Source organism: Pteropus alecto, unplaced genomic scaffold (genome assembly GCF_000325575.1).
Source record: "Pteropus alecto unplaced genomic scaffold, ASM32557v1 scaffold45, whole genome shotgun sequence".
Taxonomy (NCBI): Eukaryota; Metazoa; Chordata; class Mammalia; order Chiroptera; family Pteropodidae; genus Pteropus; species Pteropus alecto.
The window spans coordinates 11,770,047-11,790,779 of NW_006442491.1; the positions used below are offsets into that span (position 1 = coordinate 11,770,047).

Sequence of the window (20,733 nt, forward strand, 5' to 3'; positions counted from 1 at the left end):
TGATTAGAGTCCTACCCACTAACCACATGAGAAGACTGAGGCCTTAAGGAGTAAACTAACTCAGTCACAGCTACTCAGCTAATAAACAGCAGTGACCAAAGGTCAACCTGTCCTTTGTTGACCCCAATACCTTATGAAATTCTCATAGAAGAGAATTTTCACAAATATCTTGGGAGGGGTTTGGGATCAGACTTATTCATAATTATTCCAAACTTAATATTTAGACAATAAGAAAATAGGGTCTTATTCTAAATAAGATAGGAACCCATAGTTATCAAGATAGTATTTTCTGAAACTTTAAAGTGTGGGAATCAAATTACAAGGCAAATTTCTGCCTGTGACTGCCATCAGTCCTACTATTGCAATAAACCAAGTACATTTACTAAATAAGACCACTCTGATATCATGAGGAACTTTGAAGGGGATAAAAGGAACTAAAAATGGAACTTTACTTCTCTTACAAAAAAGTCAATATCTTATAATGTCAAATAAACTCCTGGAATGTGTACAATGTAAAATTAACTAACGATCCCTCAGAATGTCACGGTAGTCAGAATCAAGATTGCTTTTCTACTTCTCTACTGTATGCATTCGCTGACCTAATAGGTCATTCATATTTTCAAATTCAACATGCTGATGATTATGCACTCCTATTCTAGGAATGAAATCTCTAATCACAGCTAAGAAAATGCCTAACTGCGTTTTCTAACTTATTTTAAGGAAAATCATCTTATTTATCTATCCTACTTTTGTGATTTTTATTGAGATTTTTTAATCATTTCATCACTGTGATTAATTCCTTCTTTTGAACATTCTTACAGTTAGAAGCATCAAGCATGTAAATATCATACCCATTAACAGTAAGCCTGACATTCCATGGGGTGCGGGCAAGATACAGTAACACCACTTAGTATAAAATGTTCAATATTAGGAGACCACATACAGTGTCTCATGATGAAAACAAAATGGAAAAAGAATCTTTTTTTACCTTTTTGTTGTTTTCATGTTCGAGGTCATCAGAAGCCTATATTAGAGAAAGAAAATAATTCTCTAAAGGGCAAAATTCCAAATTTACCAGCCATATATATGCATATATTTAAATATAAACTTGTTATTCTATTTGTTTGTTAGAATGGGCATTTATTGATGACAAAAAGCCAGGGACAAACGCAAGTACTGAAAAGTTCCAACAGCCTAACTGTCTCACATACCAGAAAAGCTAATTTAATGCTATCTCCCTCCTTCGTTGGCAGCTTTCAAATACTCAGCTCCTTCCTAATAGTGATTTAATTAGTGATTTGGGAGCTTGGGAAATAATAGTGATTTAATCAGTGACTTAGGGGCTTGGGAAATAATCTATGTGGCTACCTCCCCTAATATGTAAAAAGCAGCAATCATGAATGGTCACTGCAGCAATTTAAAACTCATGTCTGGGTATTGATAAAGGCTTTGCATACTGATGTACCACAAAGATAAGCTCTGAGTATTAGTGGCATCCAACAGTCTGAAAGTAGTCATAATTCTCTATATCTGAAAAGATAGAGTGTGGGCATAATAGCAGTGTTCCTGTGGCTTTGCTCATCAAACAAATACTCTCCCATTTTCCTACTACCAAATGTATCATCTACCTGTATCTCCATCCACTGCCTTCCATAATTATCCCTGCTCCCATCAAAGACCACGTTCACATCACCACGATCCCTTCCACTCTCACCTTGTCAAGAAATGAATGCACAGGCAGTTATCCGCTCTCTCTCCTACCGGACTAACCTCTCCCTCTCTACTGCACCACTTCCAGCAGTTTGCAAACACACTCCAGATTCATTCACCCTATAAATAACACTCCCTTAACTCCTCAGGTTCCTTTTAGCCACCAGCCCATTTCTTGTTCTGGTGGGAAGATGTTGGTCAAAGGATACAAACTTCCAGTTATGAGAGTAAGTTCCGAGGATCTGAGATGGTAACAGATAATCTATGTGGCTACCTCCCTCGCTATTATAGGTAGCCACATAGATAGTTACAGCATGGTAACTATGGTTATCAGAACTGTATTGTATACATCAAAGGTGCTGCAAGAGCAGGTCTTAAATGTTCTCACCCCACTCCCCCCACACAAAAAGGTAATTGTGCGATGGATGTGTTAACTAACCTTATCGTGGTAATCATTTTGCAATGTATATCAAATTATCACATTGTAACACCTTAAACTTAAACAATATTATATGTTTATTATATCTCAATAAGGCTGGGTTAAAAAACCAACCACTATGCCTTTCTCTTAACACTGCTCTCTTGGCTCCCTTGGTCTCACTATCTGATTTCCCTCCTACTTCTCTGGCCATACCTTGCTCTTATTTTCTGTCCCTGTCTCATGAGTCTACCTTTAATTAGGGCTTCACCTGGGCCTCCTTTTCTTCATTTTCCCATGGATCATCTCATTTATTTCCCATGGTTTCAAATATTATCTTCTGAACTCCCAATTTATCTCTCTAGCCCAATCTCTCTTCTAGTTCTAGATACTGGAAGATGCTGTTAGTAATGATGATGGTAATGACAATGGTGAAGATGATAATATGGCAACAACCAAAACTTTTATAGGAGTTACCATGTGCCAGACACCATTTTAAGCTCTTTACATATATTAAACCAATTAATTCTTCATAATGGACCAATTATCATCTTCATCTTGCAGACGAAGAAACTAAGGCACTGAGAGGTTAAGTAGATTCCCCAGGGTTAGCCGGTTAGGAAATAAACCCAGAGTCAGAAGTCAATGTTATAAACATTTAGGGGGCACCTCCCCCTGAGTATCTCACAGGCCTCAAGCAGCCTGTCCCATTTGAAACTCTTAAGTTCTTTCTCTTCAGGTCTTCCCCACTACCTACCTGGGTCCTCAAACACAAACCTTAAAGAGTCATCTTGCTTCCTCTCTGTCCCTCACTTTCCCACATTTCAATCCATCAGCAAGTTGAATCATTTTTGCTTCCTCAATAGATCTTGAAGCCAGTCAGCCCTCTGTCCCTACTGTCCCTCAGGAGTCTGGCCCAGGGCAAGAGCCTAGCCTATCTACTCTTCCTGCATCCATTCTTACTCCCTTCTAAACTAGTCTCTGCATAGTAACCATAGTGATTTTTAAAAACTCCTATGAGGCTACATTGCTCCCTTCTTGAAACATTTTCAATGGCTTCACATTTCACTTAAATTAACATCTGAGTTTCTCATAATGGACTCACAAATCCTGAATCATCTAGTTCCCATCCACCTTTCCAATCTCATCCTGTTTCACTCTACCCCTCATTCGGTCTACTCTGTTCACACTGTCTTTGTTGTTACTGTTGTGGTTCCTCTGAGGACAAAGTTGTTTCTCTATTTCTGTGCATGGCTGCTTCCTCTTTACTCGTTGTGTTCTGGTTTTCTTATTCTTTCCACCTCGTTATTCTCCGCTTTAACACTCATTTTTAGTTTCATAATAGCATTTATGACAAGTTAGAATTATAATTATAATTATATAATTGACTGTGTACTCGTTTGTTTTGTTTTCCACTCCCTTCCCATAAACTCCTAGTGGACTATGAGAACAAAAACCAAGTGTGCTTTGACCCTTCTGGGTTGTTATGGCCTGGTACATAGTAGGTACACAGTAACTATTTTTCTCGACTGAATGACTGAATGGATGGAAATATTTTTATGTTTCTTCTACATTAGGAGGGAGATGAATGATCAAGTTAGTAGGATTGGTTTTCTAATGAGGGCTTGCTTGGGATGATTGGAGGTCATTTTACTGATGATTTTAACAGGCTAACCTTTGCCACTGGGACGCTGCTGTCTCCCTATGCACCTAGAATAATGCAATAAATGATAATATTTAAAGGAAAAAGGCCAAATAGGTAGAGTCACATAAAGCATGATGAATGAGTAATTTAAATTTCCTTCCTAACTTAGTATTGTGTGTGTCTCGAATTCAAACATTAACCTGGTCACCCAATTTAGAAAGAGGATTATAGGCTGCTTGATTCTCTTGTGATGATTTCTAAAATTTTATATCTAATAGATGCTGCCTCTTGAGATTCATGAAATAAGGGGGACACCAAAACTCTGACCTTCTTGACACTATTTGCAACAGCTTCCTTGTGACCCAAGTCATCTGCAGAAAGTTCATTTCCAAATTTGTATTCAGGGTGAGCTTCTTCCTCTTGCTCAGCTGCGTGAAAGACAAAAGGAAAATCCATGAATCCAGATTATTACTAAGCAGTCAGACCTTTTCCATAATCTTGGATGAACATAAGCACTTTTAAAGGAAAAGACAGAAGAAAATGGGAACATTGAAATATACAAACTTTTTTTTCACTAAACTCTTTCGTACTCAAGGTCAAGGAGCATATCTTGTTATTTATTATTTCTCTTGCATCTAACACGATGTTTGACATACTTGATACTTAATATACGTTTCTTAAGTGAATGATTATTTCCATCCCATTATACTAACCCTAAAAATTAAAGACTGAAACACCTCAGGAATATCTGTGACTCATAAGAGGATATTCTGATTTTCCATGAGACCTAGAGAAATCAAGAAGATACAAGAAAAGGAAAATACATTTGATAATTTTGAAAAAGGAGACTAAAATATCCATTTGATGTTATGGGTATACTGACTTGTGGCCTGGAGTGGTGTGATATAAAAAAGAAAGAGCTTGGAAGGATTATATTGCTCTTGTAAACCATCTGTCAAACTTGACTTAGGTTTAAAAGTCTGTGAAGTCATTTTATGGGCTCATGCTAGGAGAAAAGCTGGAAGTGGGTGCTAAATAAAGTGGCTGCACAGGAGCATGGCCCAGGCTGTGAAAAGAGGCACAGAAGCACTCAGTCCATCTGTCCAAGAAAGTGATAAGAACTTTGGTATCCACCCAAGTTTGTTGGTGGAAAAAGAGTCACCCACTGGAGAATGAGCTACATGCTGGTGTGAGATCAAGAGCTCCCAGGAAAAGGCTTAGCCTAAAAAGCAGCCAGAATCAGGAGAAACCCATGGGCCTCAGGACAAGGCCTACATAAATCCACACTGTCACAACACAGGGCATGAAGGAACCTTATTGCTAAAAAGGTGAAATAATTTCTGAATATGGACTCACAAGGGAGGTGAGCAGCCCTATAAAAATTTAGATATATATTTTTTAAAAGCACGTTTAAAATGTGCAATAAAAATGCAAGAACAGGATTAAATGAAAACTATTTCACTGATTCTAAGATGCATTCCCCCCCTGCCTCATATTTTACTGTATCTGACATTGCAATGTACCCGTCAATCTATGATATTTTACAATTCATTAGAAGCACTTTCCTTTACTGGTCATAATAAAATAGTGGTCTCTTTCAACTGATGGTATCTTGAATTCAGAATCTGAGGTATTGCTATTTGCAAGGGACTATTCCAGGTATGGGATGAAGGTGAGGCAAGAAAGACAGACATCCTCCTCCTCTGGGACTGATATTCTGATGAGAGGATATCCTGGAGGCAGATGATTAACACACATACAACAAAAACAACAACAAAATAACTGTAGGTCGTATAGGCCTTAGGCAGGAAAAAAAGAATTAGAATATTTGGAATAGGTCTTAAAATAATCTATTCCAGTGTGTTCACTTTATAAATGAGAAAACAGATTGAGAGATATGATTCGACTTATGAGGGTCACAGAGTAAGAGATGGACCTAGATTTCTCCAGATTCTTAGCTCAAGGCTCTTAACATGACACTGGGCTTCCACAAGCTGCAGTCTGTAATAAAGATTTTGAAACTTCCCATCATCACTATTAAATCTCCATTTCATATATCTGTAGTCTAACCTGCCCAGCCTGAAGTAAACTACTTGAAGTCAAGGGGTATGTCCCATACAAGCGTTAGAGACTTAATAACTACATTAAATGTATTGTATGAATGAACGTTTTTATCTCTTGCGTGTGCAAGAAGACACAGGCATACTCACAACCAGATACAATTCTGGTATTCCTCACTACTTGTCTCAGAGTCCCGGGAGCCATGTGTCCTTCTGCATCTGAACCCAGCTAAAGAAGGGGCATATGCCTTCACTCAGTGAGAGCCTTTTCTATTTTCTAGAGCCTCTGGGCAGGCCTGCCCTCTTGAACTACGCTTGGTTTCCCCTTGCCTGCTGTGTCAAAGTATTTAAATTAGAGACTCTGGTCATCCATATACAGTAGGATCATACTGTGATGTCAGGGTAATTACAGCCAACTGATAGACCAGAACTAAAGCTAAGTATTACTGAGGGAACTTAAGACTGTATCAACTATATAACTGGTATCGCAGAAACCTCAGTGGCCTTAAAGAGAAATTCAAGTAGATGATGCCGTCCTCTTGGTTACTTTCCTACATGTATATTATCTCACATAATTATTTCTGTTAAAATTTAGTCAAAATCTCAAGTGTATTTTGGAATAACATGGGAACCACTAAAGTATACAGTTTTTGTGGGAATAATTAACATGTACATAAAATTTGAGAAAGCATCCTTAAGGATCATAAGTGGAATCATACTGACCTTCATTTTATATTAATGTGTTTTCAGAACATTTCATATCTTTGACTTTTATCAGTTATATTCTTTCTCCTTTAAAACATTTTTTAACAACCATTTTGCATATTTGTGTTTTCTTTGTATTCCTGTATATTAGAAAGGCAGTATTGTAAGGTATAAAAGGAGTCAAGGCAATTCTAGGATTGGAACTTACCAGCTGTGGGATTATGTGTGAAATATATGTTATTTCGCTAAGCTTCAGTTTTCTCATTTAAAAAATGAGTGTAATAATATCTACTTTATCAGGCTGTATAAAGGTCAGATGAGGCAGTGATATACATTGTTTGATCCACAGTTGGTACAACAATGGTAGTTGTTATTTTGTTGTTATTGATTTATTCCATTATTCTGCAGTTTGTTTTATTGGATTACAATATCTAGTAATGCTTTCATGTTTTTGATGATCATCTATAAAATATAAGTTAAGGAACTGTTTTTACCTATTGTTCATCTTTTCGAATTTTAGAAGCATTTTACTTAACTTTTGAAACATCTTCTTTTCAAAATTTTATTCTTAAATCTTGTTTAGGTTTATTATTTGCAAAAAAAAAAAAAAAAGTGAAATAATATAATTGGCATTGTGGCAGACTGTATTTTCCAAAGACAGCTGCAAAAGGATCTGTCCTCCCATTTGCTCTTCTGCAATGCAATCTCTCATCTCACCCACTTCCTCAAATTTGGGTGGGACCTAAGTCTGGTTTGATGAATAACATAGAAAGGAAGTGATAATGTCCCACTTCCAGGCATAGCTCTTTAACAGCTTAGCAGCTTTTGCTTCTTGGGACACACTGGCTCTTGAGATGCTCCATCTTGGCCACCATGCTGTGAGAAGCCCAAACTACATGGAGAGGACACATAGGGGTGCTCTGGTCAGTAGGCCCAGCTGAGCTCCTAGCAGATAACTGTCAGCCACGTGAGTGACCCATCTTAGATGACTGGCCTAACTGAACCTTGAGATGACTCCAGCCCCAGATGTCATCTGTCAGCAACTGCATGAGAAACCTAAGGGAGAATCAGCAGCCTGAGCCCAGATGATCCACTGAACTGTGAGAGAAAATAATAGCGTTGTTTTAAGCCTTTAAATTTTGGGGTGATTTGTTACATAGTAATCGATAACCATAACAGACATCAATTGAACAATATCAGATATCTTTGGCCTCCTAGACCATCCTGCCATCTAAAACCTATGAAAGTAAGTCATTATGGTTTTTCTCTGGGAGTAGAGTTGAACACATGGTTTGCACATGCAACATAAACCATTATTATGAAGTCTGTTCCCTAGTTAGAAGTCTTTATTAAGGGGTTGTGAATATCATTAGTTAATTCTCACAGCATGAAGGTTTTTACCTATAATATCAAAATTTCCTAAAATCTACTCTTGTATTTCAGATGTTTATATAATAAATGAAGAGGGTTTCTACAAATATTTCTAAATTATTTAGCCCAAAGACACTGTCTAACCAATAGAAACACAACGCAAGTCTAAATCATTTTGTGAATCAATTCTCATGATACATAGTGAACAAATAACTTTCTAAAAACCTTCCAAACCTCTCAAAAGATCCATTTAAAACCAAACATGGTTGTGGCTAGATGTCTGACATAACATAGAAGCTAATAGCAAATATTCAAATATTTTAAGGAAGGCTGCCTTTGTTAAAATTATCTACCTATATAGATAGTTCTAGTGAGCTGGTTATTTAAATGAATTTGAACTTGAAATTTTAATACTGCCTTTGGGTTTCCAGTTCATTTTGTGTGTGCATACAAACCAACCATTTACTTGAGGGTGTCTACTCACGTTCCTTTCCTTTTAACTTGCCTTACTACTCTTATTATTAACAACACCAAAGTTCATGTTTTTGTTTGCAAAGGGATTGGAAAATATTCTTTTTATTCCAACTCCTGCCTTCTACAGTAAGTGCTTTAAGGAGTCCCTAGCTGCGAATTTCTGCTGAACAGCTGAACAACGGGAATGGAGATGACTAAGCCACTAAAATCTAGCATCCAGGTAAAATGGAAATAATACCATTTGGGAACATACCAAAAATACCAAAAGATTAAGTTTGGCACATGAATACACACCTATTAAGAATTAAAACGTCACATTATTTAAAATGATGTGACAAATTCTTGTTATTCTATTTTAAAAGTATTTTCGTGACATGCAAATTAGAAAAAATAAGCGACTCACCATTTTCTACTTCTTCTTCATTATCATCCTCTAAGATGTTAACCGGGGCAGCGGATTCTCCAGCTTCCATCATGCTTTTCAAAGCTTCAAGCTGTTCTGTCATTCAAAATAAACAAGAAAGAGAAGGGGACAGATGTTAGATCACTTATAAAACCTGGCCTTTAAGATTGATACTGAGAAGGAAATGAAAAGGGAGATCAAATGTATTGTCTAGGCTCCTACTGGCTATGTTCCTACAGTGTCTTGATAACAAAGGCCCATAATTTGGAGAACAATTAAGGTGAAGTGACAGAAAAGAAATATGTATATCGGAGATGGACAAAACTTAAGGAAAAAATATTTGATATGGATAAACTCGCGTCATTATCCTAACACATAAAAAACACTTATAAGTCGGTAAGATAAAGACAAATGAAATAATTTTAATAATGGAACAAAGAGGCAAATCATAAATAATGATATATATATAGAAACTAATTATCAAAGACACACAAATAAAAAATTAAAGTATCATTTTTATTCTATTATAGGGCAATATGTAAATGATGACTAACAGCCAGCATTAAGAATAGTGCTGGGAAACAGGCTGTCTCATTATGGTGAGTGAAAATTGGTACAACTTTTCTGAAAGACAGCATAAAAGATCCACCACAATGTAAAATATGTATATGCCAATCAACTCTAATTATTCTAACGTATTCCAAGGAGAAGTCTGCACAAATGTACAAAATTAACATTCAGGCATGTTTATCACTGTTGTTTTCATAGTAATAGAAATCCATTACCTTGGGACTAGTCAAATTATACTGTACTCCACATAAGAAATTCTGTATAGTGTATAATTCATGCATTAGAATTAGAGCTAGGATGTAGATTTATATCCTACTGTATATACTTGATTGATTTAAAAATAATAAAAAATTAGTACATTTAACGTGACTGTAGTTTTGTTAAAAATGTATGTATATGTCTAAACATGTAACGGGTAATGCAAGTGTCTATAGTACATGTATCTATGTGTAAAATATATAATTTAGTGCTATTTTATTTCTTATACTTTTTGTTGTTTTCATTGCCCTATGGCATAGTTGCTTTTGTAATAAAATCTATAACTAATATAATTAACATTTTAAATTTAGAATGTTTAAGGAAAAAACACAATGCAATCATACCAATATATGATACTACTAATTTATTGAAGTAAGACATTTGCTGTAAGAAAGTATTTTCATAGAAAATATAGGTAAATATAGGGGGAAATGTCTACATAAAATAATTTATCTCTCAACCTCTCTCTCTATGCACACATATACACACATCCACACTCTCACATTTATCTAGAATCACGAGATATGTACATATCACACAGGCAAACTGCAAAGGGAAACTTTTAAAGAGGAGTTTAGAGTGTATAAAATGATAAAATGCTAGTTCCTTATATCTTAATAAATTTTAAAATGCCTCCTCCACGTCTTATTTTTCCTTGGGATCCCTTCAGATTCTTTTATATGAATGCGCTTTTCCTACTGCAGAAATTAACTGATGGAAATGTAGAAACTTTCCTCTGGAAAGTATATGTAACATCGCGACTACACCCTTTCCCCCCCAAAATCAGTGGTTCTAAAATATATTTCGTTCTAGGTAGCAGAATTGTCCAAACACACAGTGTACGTATGCTTCCATCGCAGATGTGTATATTTAACTTACTTTGTTCAACTTCAGGTTTCAGCCGTTTATTTTTTATGAGTATTTTTCTTTTGAGGTCATTGGGGGATGGCAAGGGCCTGCCTGGTTCAAGCTAGAGAGAAACAGAAAAGGCTGAATTAATGACAGGTTGTGCTTCTCCATTCTCAGTCTCAGCCCAGAATGAGCAGGAAGCCTATGACTTATACCAGCCACATCCACTAGATGGCAGTCAGCACAGTTTTATGTTTTCATTCCCCAAACCAAATTAGCCCACCGCATCCAACTTTGCCTTAGACTACCGCGGCAAACTTCACATCCACACAGTCTCCAATGTATGCATAGCTGCTCCACCTTCCCCAGGGGAGCTGGGTCTGATCTGGGGTGATGTCAGGGGAGGGGATCCTGTTCAACCTCAGGCTTTGCCTCTTTTAAGTATCTGATAAAGTACAAAAGATCATTGTGACAGCTGGGGTCAGAATTGGCTTTCCCGACCTCAAGTCAGGAATCTCTCCCGATTTTCCCAAGTGTTGGGCTGTACAATAGGCTGATCTAACCTCAACACTTGGGACTGTGGTTTTGTGGGTTCAATAAGGGAATTAAGAAGGGAGTGACCCTAATTACCGAAATCCGACCTCTACTATGGTTTCATTTGTTTAGATTCATGTCCTCGCTTTTATTACCTCTGATCTATAGAACTGTGCCATATCTAGTCATCCATTCCCCATTCCCTCATCCATCCATCTATACACCCTCACTCACCAATCCACTCACTTACTCATCCACCCTACCAGGCATCCATTCATTTTCAGAGCTAAGTTTTATACTTCTTATTACATGCAAGGCACTGTTCATTCCAATGTCTGTGTTGCCTTAAACAAAACCCTTTGCCAAAATTTTCCTTCTTTCAGGAAGCCTGCTGTAACTGGTCCATTTCCCAGCTATTTCTCTTGAGCCCGGATATCTCCAATAAATATTGGACACATCATAGGCCAACTTCTCTTTTAGTTCTGTTTTTACATTATGTCCCGTGTCCACTCCCACCACCACTCCCCCTAGGACTGAAAGCCCTTTAGTTCAAGATGCAGCTCTTACTCTCATTCATATTACCTATACTCCCCACAATATCTTTCACGTATGTGCAGGTCACGTCACAAAAAATAGAGTGGTCATTTCGCAAAAGCAAGCACCTTAGCCCAATCAAATAAATAGAGGGCCTAGGTTAAAAAAAAAAATCGAAATAAAAAATCAGGGAGGTTTTTTAGTTTGGGGTTCCTTTGAATCAGTCTCTGAGATAAAGATAAATGCACAAGTAGTTTATTTGGGAGGCTGCCCCAGGAAACTCCAAGAAGAGTAGGAAAGAAATAAAAAGAAGACAGGCAGCCAATCAAGGGTGTGTTATCAGGCAAACTATCACCGTGGGCAAGTGGAAAGCGATCCTGCTGGAGAATCCTGGGAGGCGGCGGCGAACATGTGCTCAGAAGTATCCTTCCCGAGGAGTGAGGAAGCATGGGCTGGGGGTGTTTATTCTCTGGCACTCTGGCCTGTCATTCTCGTGTGGGCAGAGCAGGCTCCAGCGACCAGAGCTCTCCCCAGGGGAAAAAGTGCAGGTGTTGGCAGTCAGCTGAAAGCCAGGCCACTACACAGGAAACAGGAAGTGCTACATGGACATGGACAGGGTGCCTGCAGCTACAGCTTCAGTAAACTGAAGAGAATCAGGGATGGGTGCAAAGGGTGCACATATCTTTGTCTCTTATATTTTTTTCAGCTCCTACAGATCACTTCTGAAAAAAACTCATTTTCAACTACGTGACATACTCACAGGTAATACAAAGCACCTTCTTTCGTCTACAGTCATTGTAATGTTCTACTGCCACTTCATTCTACCATGTCTGGGTCCATCAGCTGCTTATCAACAGTACGGCAAAATATTTTACTACTGTGCAGCGTTCTATTACTTTAATTCCATTAGCTCTCTTGCTAATCATAACATCTGTGACAGTGGATCTTAATCACTTGGGGTTATGGATCTTTGTTAAAATGTGATAAACTCTCTGGAATCTTTGTATACAAAAAAGATTGTATGCAATGAAAATGAGTTCTGAAGAAGCCTATTTATGGGCCAACAGTTAAGAATTCTTTGCTTGATGAAGGAATTAGCAGGTGTAAAACCGAAGCTCAAAAAATGTACATATAACATTGCCCAAATATTTATTATGGAGTTGGGAACTTGAACTTCAGGCTCCTGTGACTTCAATCTGTGAACTTCCCATAGTGATAGGCTCCCATGGATGCTAAACCATGGATGCACATCAGATTAACCTGGAAAGCTTTTAAAAAACACCATGCTCAGGCTTGATTTTGGATCAATTAAATCAGAATCTCTAAGTGGGAACCTGGCAAAGGTATTTTTAACAGTTCCCCCAGGTGGTTCTAACATGTAACTGAAATTGAGAATGACTGCTGAGTCTAAAATCCTGGCCAGGGGGCACTTTATGAAATTTCAAGAGAGAGATCTCAGTAACCATAAAGACCTCAATATCTTCCAAATTAAGTTGAACCAGATGTTTATTTTTTGTCTCTCTCTACACATTCCTCTGAAGCATGATGAAAGCTTTCCATACCAACAAATTTAAATAAATACGAAGATCTTTAGCATTAGTCCTCCAGGACTACTTGACCCCTTAGAAATGAATTTCAAAAATATCCATTCATGTTAGAAATATGGTTAGCTAAAAATACATACTGGATGTGATTCAAGTGCTTGTTTCAACAGGAGATCCCCAAATAGATCTTCGCAATATTTGGACATCTTGTACTGTTGATATTTGCTGGAGAGAAAGAACTGGCATTTGTAAATTCAAACATCCAGTAACCGTCTAAGAATAAGAAACACTCATTCCTACGCAATTAAAAATTCTCACTCTACAAAGTGCACGATTGTTCTCTTGATGTTAATGTAAGATATACTGTTATAAACCACAAACTTGAACCAGTGTCTTTTAAAAAATAAGTAGATTCTGCCCCCAAATTAAGATCTGGTAAACAGAATAAAAAATGTCTTTCAAGTTCATAAAGTCTGATTTCAAATATACTGCCAAATCTTCCAACTCAATGGAGCTTTGAGCAAGGTGTCCTGTTGGTTAGAGGAGGCATCTCTAAAACTAAGATGACTAGGGGATTTATTTTTTTTTTGGAGGTAGGGGGCAGTAGTGGATAAGGGTTCTTCCTTTCTCCCTCTCTTTCTTTGTTTCTTCCTTATTTTTATTTTTTTATTTTGCATAAGATTATGTGTTACCTAAGACAAAACATGCCATTTCATTATTTAAAAAGATAAAGAACAGGAGTGGGGGATAGGGATTAGGAAATAACCCTTAGAGACTTGGAGTAGAATGCATAATTATACCTGCAGTGATTTTCAAAGGAGAGAATTACTGGATATTCAGATGTGACAAATGCTGTTTCCTTGATGGCCTGAATAACATCCTTTAAAGATAAAAGAGTGTTAATTAGAGAGAAAAGAAAAAATATACTTAAGGCACCTGAAACCAATCAGAGACTATTAATTTGAGCTTTTCAGAAAGTCAGTTCTGGCATTCAGACCTGGAGAACCCATTTACCTTGATACCTCTACAAGTTGAATCCCCTGTGGATAGACCCAGGTGCAGTTAATGGTTAATGATAATTTTTTTTCAAAGCTATCTTTTACTTCTCTAAACCTATGGACCTATTAACTGACAAGGCAGTTCCCCTACATGGCAGGTTAACTCCTTGCTCAATAATTTGCTAGGCAGGTTCAGAGTTCACCTTTTTTGTTGAGCAGGGGGCTTTTGGCACAGCAATTTTCACAGCAAGCCGTTCTTCAACTCCTCCTGCTTGAGGAGAAACGTGTTGGGAACAACCTAAGGACTGCTGGAAGCTTCATCGACTTTTCTCTGCATCTGGGAATCAGTCTCAGCCTACATTTCATGAATCTGATAAAGACTCCTGTGAACTGATGTGACATTTACAATATCCCTTGTTTCCTATTTAGCCTGGTGAGGGTGGGGGACACCACGGAGGGGGTTCTCCTTGGTCAAGCAAAACAGGGAAGCAGTAAAACAGGGAAGTGGTAAAACAGGGGAGTGCTCTGGATGACCCTCTCTGAACTGAGAGCTTGGTCACTTGAATGACCAAGTCACTGAGAGCTTTTGAATGAGCTGAACATGTCCTCCCCACCATGATGTCTCTTAAGAGACAGTTGGCTCAGCTCTCTGCTGAGCTTTAGAAATGGCTTCAGACCAATGCTTCTATAACCAGGGCATTATATTTAGTAAAAATCCTCAACTTCTTACCAGTTTATAGTTAATCACAGGGAAAGTCCCATCATTCATTTAATCAGGAAAATATAATAGTTACGTAGGGAAGCCCATTTGAAATGATAATGTCCTAGGTTAGATAATCTGGGAGTATTTTATTGAACATTCTTAAGGCCAAGGTGGTCCTTTAGTTATTCCTGCTTAAAGATACTTCCCAGGTAAGAATGCCCATGACCTAGATTGTCTACTTGAGCTGACCAATTATTCCTTGAGGAATAATTCTCTGCCCATGGGTTCTCCTTTGCTCACCTCCAAGCGGAGGGGAAGAGCTTTATTTTCAGCTAAGCTTCCTTATTAGGCTCATTAACTCTCTAAAAAGGACATCAACCCTCCCTGTCAGTCTGTCTGGCTGTGCAAATCCATGATTTCCCATTTGAATATGCTCTTAGTACTTCTCAGGGAACATAATCCTGAATTCATTGCTGCTCAAAACTCACCAACAACTTGGCTAAGAGAAATGATACACACAGAGTATTATGGGTATAGAACAAAGATATCTACGTTTAAAAACACCTCTGGTGACTTTCCACACAGACAAGGTTGAGCACCACTGCTCCAGATGTTGCAATAACTATTCCAAGTTACACCAAACTGACAGAGATCATGTACCTGACATGTTGGCCAACCACAGATTTTCATTTTTGATCCGTCTTTTGGTAGGATATCAATCGAGCATATTGAGGAACATTCAAATTGTGCATAGAGATCACCAAAAGGCCATCACTGAGACGCTTATTTGTGGAACTGTAGATTCCCCTCTATGAGGATCCCAGAGGAAAAACACTTCTCTCTGGTGTCAGTACTAAGAACAACGGCGCTTCTCTAGACCAATTGCTCTGTCCGCATTTATGAATTCTGTGAATCATCATGTTTCTCTCCTTGTCCTCAATTCTACAAAGTTTGAAGCCCAATTTATAGTAATGCCTTGACATTTTACAGAACTACTTGACAAGCATTTATAAAAGCTAATCTCGCTATCTTATTTTCTTACCTTTTTAGGCACTTTTTATCATTTATTTTATTTTCTGTATTCTATTTATCTTTTCATGCCACTTTGAAGTCCTTCAGGAATTATGCAAAATAAGCAAGCAGAAAAAAATAGATAAGAAAATGAAAGATTTTTTAAAAGTAGAGCCAGGGAGACTCTGCCAGAGAAAACTCATTATATAGCACTGTCAGCATTTGAAAGCAGGAAAAGTAGCATGGAGATATTAAGTGCAGAAAACATTTTTCCTCGACTTCCTCCTCAAAACCGGAAGACAGGAATATGAAGGTAAAATGCTTGAGAAAATGAATAGTGCGTATTCTTCACATCATCTATTTCCACAAGAGTTTGAAAAGGGCTATGGCTATGTAATTTTAAAACTTACTTTAAAAAGGATATCTGTACACATTGCTTTTCCATGAGTTATTATTGGTTCTTGGTCTTCACCTTTTCCATCCCAACAGTCAAGTTCGACACATCTAGGAACATAGAGAAATTATAATATTGGACCCTTACATCAAATAGTGTGTGTACAAATTAAGCCACCAAAATAAGTTTTCCGATAGAAGTAGAAAATGGAATAAATTAACATGATTATTTCATGGAGTATGCAGGCTAAAATCGCATTATTCTCTTTATTGGTTTGGTGTCATCAAAAAGAGATTGTCAGAAATTAAGAGATTTCGGAGATGTAACTGTCAGCGTGATTCTGGATGAAATCCTAATTTTAACAAAGCTACAATGAAGGACAATTTGGGGACAATTGGAGAAATCTGAATATGGGCTAGGTTTTAGATGATGTTAAAATAAAAAAAATATTTTTAAAATTTCGTTAGGTGGGATGATGTTACTATGTTCTCATTGTCTCAGTGATTTGTACTCAAGTATTCAGAGACAGAAGTAGTGAAATACTTCCTTTTAAAGTATTTCCATACTCAAAAAAAAAGAAAAAAGCAGGTTAAAAAATAAAGTATTGGAGATTGATAATCAAGAAAAAATCATAATGTAACTACATGTCTTATTTTCACTTTCAGCATTTTTTTCATATTTTAAACTTCAAATGTTTGCCAATTTCTTTAAAAGGAAAACAATTTTCAATAATCTTTATTTTCAGAGAATGAAAATTTAGAACTTTTAACATTAAGTAAAACTAAGTTTGCAAATGCCTATGACTAATAGGAAACCTAGCATGACTTCTTAAAATATGTATTTTTTTTGCAAGTTTTGGAGAATACTTCAAATTTACAGTATAAAATATCTTTTGACCACAGGAGGGCTCTTGACCTTTCTGGAACAGATATCGTCCTTCCTTTCTCAGGGTTAAATGGCCATCGTACTACATTTAGGAGGAGGACTGATGTCCTTTTCATTTTGAATATTACTTCCTTTTTTGATGAGAAAAATTAAAGGGCATCATATACAAAAAAATAAGTCATCTTATGTTTCTGACCTGCACCCGGCCAGGAGAACCTGTCTGTACATTTCCACCGAAGACCTCCCACCAAATTGTCGGCCAGTGAGATAGGTGTTGTGGGAAGAGCTGATGAAGTAGTGAGCCAGAGGATGGTCCATTTCTTGGTAAAGTTCTAAACGATCTAGAAAGACGGGGGCATTTTCATCTGACATCAGATATCTGCAAAATCCGTCACTTGATATGACGCCTAGGGGAAAAAAAGAATATCTTAGTAGAGTTGTGGCTCTGAAGACACTCATCTTATATTTTATTCATGAAAGCTGAATCAGCTTAAACAAGAGGAGTAAAAACTTCGTCATAGTCTCTTTTCTAAGAACCTTAATTTTTCAGAACTTGAACAAAACAACATAGTTGTACGTTATAAGTAACTTAATGTGTTCTACAAAGAGGTCGATGGTGGCAGAACACACAATTCACTAAGTACAGAAGGACAGCACCAAGAGCTGCAGTGACCAGGAGTCAAGGGGATCTGGGTCTAGTTCTACCTCTGCCACTCATTCCTTATGCTCCAGGGTCTCCGCTTCCTCTTCTGTCAAATGGGCAGAAACACTGGCAACACCTGCTTCCCTAGACTGTCACGAATGACAAATGAGAATATAGACAAGAGGTGCTCTTAAAAAACTGGAATACATACAACTGTAAGGCATTATTGTTCTGGGATTGGAGAAGGGATCAGTGACCTCTCTGGATTTAAGCTATTCAATTTTCCTATTTTATCTAAAAGGCAAGGGTGTGGGACTGGTGAGAAGAGTCTGCAATGGTCATTGAAACGTGGCCCCAAGAGCCACTGTTCATTTCAGTCACACCTTTCTGACACAGGGATGGGGCCCATGATTAACTGCAGGAGAGGCGATCAATATTTCTGCATCTTCTCCTATCCTATCAATCACTGACAGCTTCAGCTTTTTGGTTTTTTAATCATTTGTAAATTATGAACCGATTTCAAGCTTGTGGAAAAATACAGATGATAGCATAATAAATAAACCATGGGCCTACACCACAGCTTTGTCAGATCTTAATATTTTACCTTATTTGTTCTACATTTTTAAAGGAATACATAATTACAGATGCTTTTGCAGCACCCTGTGTACCCCACCCTCAATTCCATTCAATTCCATCTTTCTACTCCATTGTAGACAACCACTATCCTAGTTTTTGTATTTAACATTCCTCAAATGGTTTTGTAACATTACTACATATGCATTTATCCCAAAATAGGTAGTTTGAATATTTTAAACTTTATATAGAAGAGATTCCACTATTTGCATTCACAATTTGCTATTTTTACTCTATATTTTCTTAGGACTTACCCAGTTAATATAAGTACCTCTTGCTCATTTATTTTTCACTGAATAATGTATAGTAGTATGTACAGCAGTAGTATGTAGTGTGTAGAATATATAGTAGTCTATATCTAAATATACCACAATTTATTATCCATTATAATGTTGATAGATATTTAGATCATTTCTAATTATAATTAAAAGTACTGCAATAAAAATTTGTGTCTCTATCTCCTTGGGCATATACATTCATTCTAAGAGCAAGTACTTTTTGAAGCACTGGGACAGATGCAGTGATAGAAAAAACAGACAAGTCTCATTGTCACGAAACTCATATTACGAGCAAGAGAACAAAGAAGTTAACAAATAAATATAAGTTTAATATAATGTCGTAAAAGTGATAGAAGGAAATAGAAAGCAGGGAATGAAAGTGACAAGAATGACCAACATGCTGTGTTAGACATGTGGCCAAAAAAAGCTGTTCTGAGGAGGTCACATTCATGCTTGGGGAGCAAGCCGCATGCACACCTGGGGGAACCCCATCTCAGGCAGAAGGATCAGCAAGTGCAATGACCTTGATGCAGAAGTGTGTGATGGAGGAGAAAGTAGCTGGAAATGAGTTCGGAGAGGCAGGCCAAGGCTATATCATTTGGACATTAGTCTTCCTAAGTATTTTGGATTTTATTCTAAGTGTTCTGGGAAGCCTTTGGAAGGTTTTGAAAAGTGCAATAATATGATTAGATCTGGTTTTGAAAGGTTTACTCTGGCCACTGTGTGGAGCATAAATTGCAGGGCATTGAGTAGAAAGGAGAAGACTAGCTAGAAGTCAATTGGCATTGTCCAGGGAGAAATGACATAGGCTCAGGTAGTCTGGTAAAGGTGAAGATAATGAGAAATGATTTATTCAGGATTTATTTTGAGGATAAATCTTGCCGGTGTTCCTGATGGATTAGAGATGATGTGAAAGAGCAAAGGATAATGCCAAAAATTTTGGCTTGAAAAGCTGGGTGAATAATGATACCGATTTCTAGTCTAGGAAAGGAACAGGTCTGTGGGCAAGGAGAAGCAAAATATGATGTACGTATACATGTGAAATGCCATTTCAACAACCAAATGCAGAGTTCTACTACAGGTCCATAGTTTAAGTTAGAGGTTAGGAGTGAAGAGTTAGTGAGAAAGTCGTGTGTATAGAAGAAACTTAAAGCCACCGGTCTGGATGAGCTCACCTAAGGAGTGAGTGTAAATGGAGCAGAGATCTGAGGACTGAGCTTGGCCACTCGGACATCCATAATTGGGAATTACATGAGAAATTCTGTAAGGTACACACCTGGAAGTGGAAAGGATGGGCTGGAGGAGAGGTACATTTTCCACTGTACTATTGCCAAAATAGTCACTAAGGTGGTTGTTTAGACCAATTTATGCCCCCACCAGAAGTTTAAAGGTGGGTCATTTGTACCACATTTTCACTCATACTTGATAATGACAGATTTTAAAATTCCCATCATCAGTGAAATGGTGAAGCTGTGCTTTTTAGAGGTGTCAGTGATTATTTCACAGTCATTTAGGATCTGGAAGGAGTTTAGAAATAATCGATATAACTCTATCATAACATCTATGACACTGCCAAGGAACTGCTGAGTCATGTCTTTCTTCTTCAACAGATCACAACTGCCTTACTCAGTTTTGAACTCTAGTATCCAGCAGTGCTTGGCACCCAGTCAGCCCTCTACAAACTTTAAGGAATGAAGGTAGAGAGAGAAATACTAGTTGAATGACTGCATGAACCCTCACTATCTTATAAGCAGGGAAATCGAGGCCCAGGAATATAGTTTCTTGCTCACGGTCATGTGGTGACAGGGTAGCAACAAGAATCAAATCAAATAGTGCGAAGTGCTAGATTTTTCTATTGAGCCACTCCTCTCTTCACTTTAATCCCATACAATGTGGAATTATAAATGATGATACTCAGAATACTTATATAGAGGTAAGTAATGAAGCAGTGTGTTAAAAATAGGTATTTGAGGTCCTATCAGAAGGTACAAATGTAGGACTACAACCAATGGAAAACTCTATTGGACTTGGAAACAATATCAGGGATGACGCGGTATGGTGGGTCAGGCATGTGTATAAACAGGTTCTATGTGGGTCCAAAGAACGTGTAAAC

The 20,733-nt window shown here is 37.5% G+C and overlaps 1 protein-coding gene across 3 annotated transcripts in view; it reads right to left on the reverse strand.

The window, feature by feature from the left end:
* The window catches only part of PLCB4 (phospholipase C beta 4), a 161,915-nt gene that overhangs the window by 69,243 nt on the left and 71,939 nt on the right, over positions 1-20,733 (reverse strand). For 2 of the 3 annotated variants that reach the window (XM_006921599.1, XM_006921597.1), the window contains exons 11-17: positions 17,263-17,473; positions 16,198-16,291; positions 13,876-13,955; positions 13,216-13,300; positions 10,494-10,584; positions 8,787-8,882; positions 4,101-4,201 (exon numbers count right to left, since the gene is read on the reverse strand). In XM_006921599.1, coding sequence (XP_006921661.1) covers positions 4,101-4,201; positions 8,787-8,882; positions 10,494-10,584; positions 13,216-13,300; positions 13,876-13,955; positions 16,198-16,291; positions 17,263-17,473 — 758 coding nt within the window. Of the gene's footprint in view, positions 1-988; positions 1,025-4,100; positions 4,202-8,786; positions 8,883-10,493; positions 10,585-13,215; positions 13,301-13,875; positions 13,956-16,197; positions 16,292-17,262; positions 17,474-20,733 lie in introns of all 3 variants that reach the window. The other variant, XM_006921598.1, reaches the window with a different exon arrangement.